Raw genomic sequence first — 12,465 nt, 5'->3', positions numbered from 1 at the left:
TCTTTAAGAGTTCTATTTTTTCGTTCAGCTACCCCATTTTGTTCAGGCGTTTATGGTGTTGTAACCTCGTGAATAATCCCATTAAGTTCACAAAATTTCTTTAGAGTTGCTCCATCATATTCACCACCCCTATCTGTTCTTAACCTTTTAATATTTTTATTCAATTGTTTCTCAACTTCAGCCTTATAAATAAGAAATTTTTCTTCGGCCTCATCTTTCGAACTCAACATGTAGAGCTTGGTGAATCGTGAAAAGTCATCCACAAAAGTAATGTAATAACGTTTACCTCCTCTACTCATAGTGTTCTTAAAGTCACCTAAATCACTGTGAATTAATTCAAGCAATGTCGAAGACCGGTTTCCGATTTTGTTAAAGGCCTTTTTAGGGTGTTTTGCTTCAACACATACTTCACATTTATCAAAAGATGTTTTGCTGAATTCAGGGATTAGCCTAAGTTATTTAAGCCTTTTCACAGAAGCAACATTTACGTGACCCAATCTAGCATGCCATAAGGTAACAGATTCAGCAATATAAGCAGAAGCGGTAGCAATTTTATTATCAGTCAAAATATCAAGTACAAACAGCCCACCATTACAAAAGCCTTTGCCCATAAAATCACCATTTTTAGTAAGAACAAGTTTATCAGATTCAAAGGTTAATTTAATACCAGCTTTGTTCAATAAGGCTCCAGAAATCAGGTTTCTACGAATATCAGGGACATGCAAAACATTATGCAAAGCAATAGTTTTTCCAGAAGTAAGTTTAAGAGAAACCTTTCCCTTTCCAAGTATACTCACAGTGCTTGAGTTGCCCATGAAGACACATTCTCCATCAGATGCTTTATCATAGTCCTGGAACATATCCTTATTTGAACAAATATGACGAGTTGCACCGGTATCCACCACCCATTCAGAAATATTGCTCACCAAATTTACTTCGGATACAACAGCAGCTATGATTTCTTCAGTGAAATTGGCCTGAGTCTTAGATTTGTCTTCGTTTGTTTTTGAACCAGGTCCCTTTCCTTGCCTACACTCCTTTGCGGCATACCCGAATTTTCCACAAGTGAAGCAATTTTCTTTAAACTGCCTTCTCCCTTTGAAGTTCTTATTCTTAGTTTTAGTGCCATGGAACTGATTTGGACCTTTACCTTTTGGTCCTTTCGTACGACCTGCATCTTTTGACTCAAATAGATTAGCAGTAAATGAAGAATGACCAAGTGTTGTTTCATTTGTTTGAATTCGATTTTGTTCCTCAATCTTGATGTGAGACACTAAATCTTGCAGAGTGAAGTCCTTCTGTTTGTGCTTCATAGAATGAACATATGTTTGCCAAGATGATGGTAATTTTTCAAGAAGGCAATTAGCTTGAAACATTTCACAAATTTTCATTCCTTCAGCAATAATATCAGCACATAAATATTCATACTCATGAACTTGTTGAAGAACAGGCTTATCATCAGACATACGAAAATTTAGCCAACGACTACATGCATATTTCTTAGTCCCATAATCATCAGAACCATACTTGGTTTTTAAAGCATCCCAAATTTCTTTGGCCTTTAAGGACTTGCTATAGATTAAATATAAAGCATATGTCATATAATGCAATAACATTCCACGACAAGTCTTATTATCCTTCTCGAAATCTTTTCCAGAATTTTCAGGGGCTGAGTCATTAGTGAGACAATAATCTACTCCAATCTGACTCAAGAAAAACTCCATCTTATCGGACCACATTTTATAATTTTTCCCATCAAAAGGGTCTAATTTAGACATATCAGGAATAAAAGTATTGGAATTCATGGTGGCAGATAAGATATATGCTAACACAAAAATTCAACTTTAGAATGTAGGAAAAGAAGAGAAAGCAAACCGAAAAGAACTTTAGAGAATGTACGAGTCGTGGCGTGAATTAACATTGTCCTAAAGTTGAATTTGCCCCGCTACGTACACACGGCCTCATGGCAATCAACCTCCAAGGTTACACTACTTCTATTTCTTTGGTGTAGTACAAAGAAATAGATTGAAAACACTCTTGATCATTGCCCAAAAATATACTTATATCTATATGAGAGGAAAATTGTTTTTGTGTGTGTGCAAACATGAGAGGGGGACCTCCTTTTATAAGAGCTCAAACTTGTAACTCCAAGAATGGCCAAAAGACACCATTAATTCAAGGAGATAAAAAGGCTCCAAAGTGAAAAGTCACAAACTGAAAAGTTTTGAAGATTTTTCTAGATTTTTCTTTTAAAGCAAACTATAGAGATAATATTTATATTAATATTAATTCTAACATTTGTTTCACGGGTTTTCTATCTGGGTTCACATTAAGCGTGTGTGTCATAAAGAGGGGATCAGTCCCTGGCATATCAGCAGCGGTCCAAGCAAACACATCCCGGTTGTTCCTCAAGAATTTCACAAATTTGGATTTCATATCCTCGGGGAGCGACGCCCCTACATAGATCACCTTCTCGGGCTCATTCGGTTATAGGGAGATGGGAACCAAGAAGCAGGTTTCCCTCTACTTTCCTCTTCTTCTCGGACATCCAAGTCCTCAATTGGGAGAACCTGCCTCCCGGTTCCTCCAGATTTCAGAGCCCCCACATAACAACTTCTAGCCATATTTTGATCTCCTATTTCTTCTCCCACTCCGTTCTTGGTAGGGAATTTGATCTTCAAGTGGTAGGTGGATGGGATTGCTTTAAAAGCATGTATCCCAGTCCTTCCAAGGATAGCATTGTAGGTTGATGAAGCCTTAATGACCAAAAAATTCAGCATACATGTGGCCTGTCTAGGCTCGGTGCCCATTGTCACGGGTAGTTGGATCATACCTTCAATCTTTGTCTCCACGTTATTAAAGCCGTATATAGGCAAATCTGAAGGTGTCAATTGCGAATCAGAATATCCCATCTTCTCATATGCATCATAAAAAGATATCTACTGAGGGCTCCACTGTCAACGAGTACCATTTTTACAGAAGAGGTTCCAATCACCATGGTGATTACCAAAGGATCATCATGGGGAAATTTAACTCTGTCAAGATCTAAATTGTCGAATGCTAGAGAAAACTCAATTTTTGCCCTCTTCGGGGGCTCTCCAAGAATGCACATCACTTCACGAGCATAAGCCTTTCGTGAGTTAGTAGATAGGCCTGCTGCGGTCGGTCCTCCAGAGATTACATTGATCACAGGCCCTCTAGGCTGGTTTCTCTTATCCCTATCATCGTTGTCTTTTCCACGATTGTCATTGTCACGGGAATTCCTGTCTGTATCCCTAGTATACCTAGACAACTTGCCTTTCCGGATCAAAAACTCAATCTCATCCTTTAACTGCCGACAATCATCGGTCTTATGTTCTGTATCCTTATGAAACCTGCAGTACAAGTCTTTGTTTCTCTTTTCGGGGTCAGTCCTGATAGGCTTCGGCCATCGAACACTTCCATCTTTCTCAATTTCCATCAGGATCTGACTCCTAGGGGCATTCAGCCTTGCATACTCAGTGAACCTCAGTCCTGCTCTCTTTTTAGTCGGGGACTTATCACCATCCCCTGTCTTTGAATACTTACTATCCGCGTTGTACTCGGTGTCGTTTCCACGTTTCTTTGGGTTCGGGGTCGGTCCCTGGTTATTCTGGGATTTCTTCAGGCTTTCCTCAGTCTTGATATACTTCCCGGCCCTCTCTTGGAGCTCATTCATGTTTTCAGGGGCCCTCTTGGCTAGTGATCGGCGGAAATTATCATCAGTGGTTCCTTGCTGTAAGGCAATCATTGCTACTTTTTGGTCTAAATCCGGGACCTTGAGCGCCTCCTTAGTGAACCTATTCATATAATCTCTAAGGGATTTGTTCCTGCCTTGGTGAAGGTTCATCAACGAGGCTGAACTCTTAGCATGGGTCTTACTCCCAACACTACAACAGATTTAGCATCACACAACGGTTTTTGCCCGTTGTCTGAGACCACGGAAAACCGTGGTCTATCGAGACGCCGTCTGATATGCGTATCAGACAACGGTGCGCACCGTTGTGTGATAGTGCTAAACACGATGGTTTACGTTAAAAAAATTGTTGTTCAACACCCAGAAACAACAACGTTTACTCTTAAACGTGGTGTTGTTAGAAACACTTCTTAACAATAGTCAATTTCGAAAATGGTGTTGTTAGAGAGACTATCCACAACAGTTTTATTAGCTCGCAAGACTTGTTGGAAAGATGATCATACAACAGTAGTTGAAATAGAGAAGCTCGTTCTTACCTCTCTTGTACAACGGGTTTCGAACACCAAGCCACTTGTGTAAGGCCCCTTCTAACAATGTTTTAATTAGTGAGGTTGTTGTGTTTAGTTACGTCAGACAATGGTTTTCTTTCATAGTTGGTTGTCGTTTACATGTTTTAACAATTGTTTCTGTTTCATCATTATTGCAAGTCATTTGTTTGGACAATGGTTTTGTAACAATAAATCATTGTTTCCAGTTTTATGAGACAATGTTTTTAATGAATAATGATTATTGTATCATGTTCAATATGACAATGGCCCTGTATTATCCCATTACCTAAATACATAATAGAAAATGATTAACATAACTCGATTAAACTAAGCTAGAGAATGTAATTAAAAAGCCAAAAATTTGTAAACAAAAAATTTCATTATGCACTAATAACCATTGTTACAACCAAATCATATATACTATCCAATATCCAGAAATATTTCCCCCGAGGATGGCAAATCTCAAAAATATAAATACCTACAATAAATGGTAGCATCTAGAGAGGCATATGTGACTACAAGAGTCTTTTGTGAGCTTTTCAACTACCCAGCCCAGGAACAATCCTCTGATTGCATTCTTTTGATTCGGATGGAGCCCTCCTGCTATCTCTTTTGGAAGTGACTCTACTGCAACCACCTGTAATACATAAAAAAGTTCTTGATATGCTTTTCGTACAAAGAAATTAATGTGGTTGAGGAGTATGTTTCGAGTTCAAAATATACCAGTGTGCCATCTTCCATGGTTTCACGTCATTCATACACAATAAATTGTAGCAATTGTGAGCCCTATCAACATACCAGTCTTTCTGTATTTAGAGTTGGAGCAGCTAAGCCAAAATCAGACAAATGGGGATTGAGTTCATCAAGTAAAATATTTGCTGACTTTAAGGTACTATTAACAACATAAGGAACAACATCAGCATCTTGCTTCTATCATCAGTGAAGTATAAAAACTCTTGCAAGCTACTATTTGCAATATAATCATGGACCAGAAGACGTACCATGTTCAGCGGAATATCATTCAAATCTCTGGCATGGTTGTTGTGATGGATAAAAATAAGTTCCTTTATGACCTGAATTAAACATTAAAAGATACCAAATTAACCGAAATGCGTAGAGATGCACAAAAAGTCCAGGCCCGAAAATATGGTCATAGAGATTTAAAAAAAGTCGAAAATAAAGACAAACCATGTGAGTAAAAAGCAGAGTAAGGAGGATTGATGGTAGTGTTTGATATAGATGCCATGTGGGTAGATCCATATGAGCTGCTGGAAGCAGAGAGATTTCTTCCAAACTCTCTTACATTATTGACAACATTTGTGTTAACATATATGTGCTGTATATGAAATTTTAAAGATTAGATACATAAATATAATATTATTCGGAAAATATAACATACCATCTCGAGTCATTTTCTTGCTTGGTCATTAAAATAACCTGCAGCAAGTAATGTACCCACACTCTATAAGAAGAAGATGGACAAAAAGAAGTCAGTTGTATGGATGCCTCGGAATATATACAAGAATGTCCCAGGGATATTTATTCAGTTGATGAAGCATGTATATCTAGAAATTAACAAACCTCATCAGCCAAAACAAATATAAAATTAATAAAATCATCTGTCTCCAAACACACAGATTAAAATCAAAGCACAAATGTTATCACACAAAACCAAGACAACACAAGATCCATCACTAAAACACACAACTACTACTAAAATCAAACACACAAACAAAAATCTCATATAGATTCAAACTTTATCCACAAAATCAAGTACAATTACACAGTAAAAAGCATTCGTTTACCTCTTCATAAGGTGAATTGTTGTTAAACTAATCAGCACGGTCAACACCGGCATCAAAAACTTGAATGGCCTTTGGGGTTATCGCCGACAGAACAGATCTGAGTAAGCTTTGTAGAAAATGAGATAGAGACGGGGGAGGGAGGGGAGAGTTCAGAGGAGGGTGAGGGAGAGACAGAGGGCGAGAGGGAGGGGAGGGGGGAGATGCTTTAACAAATCAATTGCGGCAAGAGTGGGGAAGACACAGCCGCATCAGAAGAGGAAGAGATAGATTCAGAAGAAGAGAGATTTACTCTCACTTACAAATTTTAGGTCAAAATAGAGGGGGAAATGAAAATTTGGATAAACAAGTAGAGAGGGAATTGAAAATTTTTGTTAGGTGGAAATCATTCGTTCATCCTGTGTAAATAACAAAATCAATGTATTGTAATATCCATATAGTTGAATTATAAATAAATGAATTTTTTAAATTATATTTTTGTATTTGATTACAAATATTTCATATTAAATAAATTTTAAAAACAATTTTAATGTAGATGTCAATATCTAATTATTTTAGTTATTTGTGAAAATCTTCAAAAAATTAAAAATTAATCTGGTAAATCTTTTTCACAAAATATAGTTGAAATACAACTATTTAATAAAAAATTAATAATTCTTTAACAGTTAAAATTCTCATTTTCTCGATGTATTCCGTTTTTGTACTCTTTGTCTAAATAAAATATACACAAATTTTTATTATTCATTTGTAATAAGAAGATATTTGTGTGGTTCAAATGTCAATATTAGTATAAATTTCATATTTACAATATAGGATGTACTTAATAGAAGTTTTGTGATCTATATGATTAACCCCGTATTAATTTTGAAATATTATTTTCGATCATGAAAACATATAAAGATCTTAATATCTATCAATATTAGTCATGTATAATTTTTTTAAATTTTTCAATATTTATTTATATCCTGTTGTAACAAAACTAGTGATGATCGTTGTTTTTATATCATTTCTTATTTTTGTACTTTTTATCTAAAAAATATATTTATATTATGCATATGTCCAAATTTGTATTATTCATTTGTAATTGGAAGATAATTTTGTTGTTCGGACCTGAGTATTACTATGTGTTTTATGTTCACAATTTAGGAAGCACTAGATAGGAATTTTGTTATGTAAAAAATTTGCTCTGAATTAATTTATAAATATTTTTTTCGATGATATAACCGTACGGATGTTAATAACTAACAATATTAGTCATGCATAAAAAAATTAGATTTTTTTATGTTTATATTATATGCTTTTTTTTACAAAACTAGTCAATTGTAAAATTTGTCTTATTGTAAAAAGGTAATTTTTGTCTTGTAGTGTCCAACAGACAACGGTACTTATAGGCACGTGTGTTGTATGAGTTAAAATGACACAACTGTTATGGACATTATACAGTCATAACAAAATCTATTGTCTAAAATAGGCTCAAACAATGTTTCGGGAAAAACTCGTTGTATGTAAGTAGTGTAGACAATGGCTTCTGGGAGGCAAACCGTTGTATAATAAATTTTCATTTTTAAGAGTTAGAAATTCACATTTTCTTGATTAGTTCTTGTTTTTGTACTCTTTGTCTTAACAAATATACTTATATTATGTATATATGCAAATATCAATTGTCATTTGTACTATGAAGATAATTTTGTAGTTCGAACATGAGTATTGGTATGTGTTTTATATTTACAATTTAGAAAGTACTGAATAGGATCTTTGCTATATATAAGATTAGCTCCGTATTATTTTATAAATATTGATTTTGATGATCTAACCGTACGGATGTCGAAAACTAACAATATTAGTCATGTATAAAAAAAATCAATTTTTTTATGTTTATTTTGTATGTTTTTTTTAACAATACTAGTCAATTGTAAATTTTGTCTTACTGTAAAAAGGTATTTTTTGTCATGTAGTGTCTAACAGACAATGGTTTTTATATGCACCTATGTTGTATAATTGAAAATGACACAACTGTTACAGAAGTATACCGTTCTAAGAAAATCTATTGTCTAAATTAGGCTCAAACAATGGTTCACGGAAAATCCGTTGTATAAAAGTAGTGTAGACAACAGTTTATGGGAAGGAAACCGTTGTATAATAAATTTTCATTTTTATGAGTTAAAAATTCGCATTTCCTTGATCAATTCTTGATCTAATGCAAGAAAAACAAATGACTATCAAGAAATTGATTGTTTTGTTATAACTTTGGTTAGGACTTTGAATCTTTGCACTCTCCTATGTACATCCATTTTCTTAAAATTCATTCAATCATACAACATTTTATTAGATAGTACAGGCTTGTCTATAATGTCATGCTACAATGCTAACAAAAACACTTGTATGTTAGCTTCCCAGTCACACAACACTATATAAAACCCTTGTTTGAACTCCTCATAAACAACACAACAAATAAAACACTTGTCTAATTACAACGACGGTTTCTTGAACTATTGTCTGAAGTTTCTTCACACATCGGCTCTCAAAACAGTTGTCTAACATGCATCATTACACAATACCACAGTTAAGAAACCGTTGTCTAATTGAATTTACTAGACAACAATTTTTTAACCGTTGTAGGTCGTAGGTGTTAGACAATAATTTTTCGAGGACGAAAAGAAAGTGTTGTGTCTTTTTTCCAAACAACGCTTTTTTCACCGTGCGTTGTCTGATCAGTGTTGTCTAATGGTGTTATTGTTGTAGTGCAATAAACTGGCCTATGAAAGCTCGGCTCAAATCTCCAAACGAGGATATAGAGTTAGGGGGTAGTCCACTATACCAGTGTTGTGCCATCCCGCTCAAGGTTTGGGGAAAGGCTCGACACTTAATGGCCTCCGTGACTGGTTGCACCAGCAATGCATTGATGAAGGTTCGTACATGATTCGCGGGATCACCCGTTCCATCATACGCCTTAATAGTGGGCAACTTGAACTTCCGAGAAATCCTTTCTGCCATGATCTCCTCGGTGAATGGGGGGATCAGGTTATCTGGATCACCTGCAGCCAACAAGTGAATTCTATTCATACCTGCATTCTGAGGGTTTTCAGTCTGTTGCCGAGGTTCGGACGGTGGCTGCCTGGCCTGATGTACCGCCCTGTCTCTTTTCAATTGAGCTATCTCCTGTTCATAAGCTCGAATCCTAGCTTCGTACTCCTGGTCCGTGGGTCGACGGGACTCGGGGTTATTCGGCCTAGTGTTGTGCTGGGAGCCCCGGCTCTGGTTTCCGTCTCTCCTTCTTCGTGGGGGAATATCATAGTCCCTCTCTGAATCTTCAGAAGAGTCGTCCGTATAAACTACATACTCATCTGTTGGTCCTCTTGTGGTCGTCACAACGGTTGAGTAATGAGTCTCATGATCAGTGGCTATGGCCACAACATTAGTCATAGGGGCAGCGTGCCAAAAATCATAGGAATCGAGGTTTGAGCAGCGGTGGTTGTGCCACTGCTAGCAAGGGTCAATGTGACTGGTGGTGTGGTGGTGATGGGATTCGAGGTTCCAGCGGTGACCTGAGAAGAGGGTGGATCCTGGGTTGTAGTGTTGTCTCTGTTTGAAGGAGCATGAATTTCTGAGCGTAATCTGGTGGACACCATGGTTGTTGTCTTCTTCCCACAGACGGCGCCAAATGTTATGGATCAAAAATCGAGGGGTGAGCTTCGTGCTTTTTGACTAATCTCGCGAGTCGGAACTCAGACGGGTCTTCACGAGGTGCCGACGTATCTTCAGCGGGGTGAAGAATGAAGTCAAAAAACGTAGTTCTATTTTGGAGGGGTAGAGCCCTTTATATAGATGTCTCAGGGTTATAGACTGATTAGAAGTAGGATCCCTGGTGTTAGAGTCCTAGTAGAAATAGGTATTTGAGTCAGAGACAGGATAGGACTTACCCCTGATCCTTATCCTGAGCTGCTGGAGGTTATCTAAGACTCTAGATAGTTATCCACGAAATTCAGAGTTCTTGTAGGACTCTCGGGGTCCTGGACTCATCAATCAGACTCCTAGTAGGACTAGGATTCGAGTTCTGGGCCCTGACCGGGCTGGGGGCTCGAGCCTTGAGATTGGGCAGCCCACGTTTCCCAAATGTGGATGCCCAACAGGATTTTTATAACCTCAATCTGCTAGTTACGAATTTTGGGTGTTAAACCCAGAATCCAAGCCTCATACTCAGACCTTTAATCAGACTCGGGCTCAAAATAACCCAATAATTTTTAGGGCCAATTTCAGACCCATATCATTATGCTCTAGTGTATTTGATAAATTATAATTTGAAAAAATCATTTAAACTTAGAGAGTAATACAAACAATGTTGATGTTAATTTCCCTGCATCGTGTGATCCCCGCCAATGACGGATATTGTATCCCCACCAATGGGTAACCCACAACTGTCACAACATCTTAAAATGTAGGCAAATCCCAAAATTCCACAGTGGACACCCCATCCCAGAACTCATCATCAGCTACCAAGAGCGGTAGACCACAATGTGTCACACAACTAAAAATGCAACCTGAATTTAACATGATTATCTATAAGACAAAACCTCCCGTTCACACAAACACACATTGTTTACTTGAATTCTAGAAAATGTTTTCAACAACACAAAACCGAAACATACACAAATAGGAAAACACGCCAAAACCCGAGATTTCAGCGACTATAAACCAAATGCTATATTAAAACAAATTGAGCACAATTATGTTAAACATCCTCACCAATATCGCACTCGGTCCCAAGGGCAAGCACAATGGCCACATACTTCGTATCCGAACTACCCTTATTGTCCTTAACCAGGGTATGAACAGAACAATGATATATTACATGTAGATTACTAAAAATACACATTAAATAAGATAAATCCACTACTAAAGAACAAATATTAGAGAGTTTTCGAGTAAGGACACATACATTCTTGAAGAAGGAGACGAACAGCTTGAGCTATAGCATCCTGAGCAACAGGGGTGGTTCGAAAGCATGAAAATCGAGCAAATCGACCAAACACACAACCAAATTGATCGGAACACCAAGCAAATCGACCAAACACACAACCAAATTGATCGGAACACCAAATTGGTCCATTTGAGGGTAACTGGGCGTTAGGGTTTATATCGTGGAGAGAGAAGATGGAATTTGTTAGGTATGGAAAACGTTTATTATGTTGAAAAATATTATGTTTTGTTAGATAAAGTGGGTCTTCAATTTTTTTGGTATGGAGAAAGGGGAATGTTTTTTGATTGGGGGGGAATTTTGGCTAAGGCTACCAGATTCAATTGAAAAAATTCACCTTCTATTATGAAATCAAGGGGCGGGAGGAAATGCCGCCCTATTTTTATTTTTTTAAGATAGGTCGTTAGACATTAGTTACAAAAAATACTCATGTCGTAAAATTCTTAAACATTAGTTAATTTTTTGACGATGTTAAAAGGTTCTTTAACATCGGGTGAAACTACAACCGATGTCTATGTACCGATGTCTATTGACAAATTTCTAGTAGTGATTGGAGTTTCAAATGTTTCCTCCCAAAATTGCTCCCGATTTAAAGGTTCAAGAACGTGGATGTATACCCTCAAATAGTACTCTTTCTTGTGGCATTCATGCTCTGTACACTATAGACAGTGAAATTTTACATTTCAAGTCATTGACAACTCTTGCATGAAATGCTTGTGTTTGCCATGCTGGGTTCAATCGGATTTCATACTCATATTCATTTGCAATTCATGTGGAATTAACATATTTCAGAACCCATGTAGGATTGCAAGTATGTCTGTTAATCAGGGTCTTTATTTGTATGTTCTATGTCCTTTGCTGCTTGATACTATAGTACTTCCACTAACAACCCCCACTACACACCCATTTTATTTTATTATCACCCAAGTTCTTCTTTAATCTGATAGGCCTCTGCTGGACTATGGCATGTTTCCTCACCGCAACTCTAAATATTGCTCCACTTGCAAAAAGCATGCCTATCTTGAATTGAGAGTCATCCATGTCTGTCATTTCATTAAACTCATCGAAACTGATATCATCATCACAAGATGAAACTGCGATCCTTTCATCAGTGCTGTGACTCAGAGATGTTATCCACTTTGTCATCACCCTCATGATCTTCACATTTTTGTCCTTTTTTATCAGCCAGAAAGTCTTCATTTTTTTCATAATTTTTAACAGCCTCAGTGTCTTCAATTTTTTCAACATTTTCATTATCCACATGATCTTCAACTTTTTCTTAATTTGTCTGTTGTTTTTTAGTGCTTTGATTAGCTTTTTTCCTTGGCACTATCATCCCTTTCATTGACTTTGATTTCTCATTTTTTTTTCTTCAGCCTAACTTGGTTGGCTTTCAAGAGGACCATCCTCATCAGTAATGATGAC

The 12,465-nt window shown here is 36.9% G+C and overlaps 1 protein-coding gene across 1 annotated transcript; it reads right to left on the bottom strand.

Annotated features, from left to right (window-relative positions):
- Positions 1-2,465: 2,465 nt before the first annotated feature.
- LOC108204075 (uncharacterized) lies at positions 2,466-3,769 on the bottom strand. The gene is made up of 3 exons (XM_064091428.1): positions 3,437-3,769; positions 3,008-3,331; positions 2,466-2,912 (listed from the first exon to the last, which is right to left on the bottom strand). Exons 1-3 carry the CDS (start codon positions 3,767-3,769, stop codon positions 2,466-2,468), a joined length of 1,104 nt encoding a protein of 367 aa, XP_063947498.1.
- Between the last annotated feature and the right edge of the window lie 8,696 nt (positions 3,770-12,465).

Source organism: Daucus carota, chromosome 1 (assembly GCF_001625215.2).
Source record: "Daucus carota subsp. sativus chromosome 1, DH1 v3.0, whole genome shotgun sequence".
NCBI lineage: Eukaryota > Viridiplantae > Streptophyta > Magnoliopsida > Apiales > Apiaceae > Daucus > Daucus carota.
The sequence above is the reverse complement of the archived record's forward strand: the minus strand, read 5'-3'. Positions and strand labels throughout refer to the sequence as shown.

What these genes read in the sequence shown, in the direction of transcription:
- LOC108204075 (XM_064091428.1), bottom strand. Translation starts at nt 3,769, where the DNA reads ATGATTGCCTTACAGCAAGGAACCACTGATGATAATTTCCGCCGATCA. An exon ending in AAATTGAGAAAGATGGAAGT is followed by an intron (nt 3,332 to 3,436) that starts GTTCGATGGCCG and finishes GATTGTCGGCAG; the next exon opens with TTAAAGGATGAGATTGAGTT. An exon ending in TTCCCCATGATGATCCTTTG is followed by an intron (nt 2,913 to 3,007) that starts GTAATCACCATG and finishes GCATATGAGAAG; the next exon opens with ATGGGATATTCTGATTCGCA.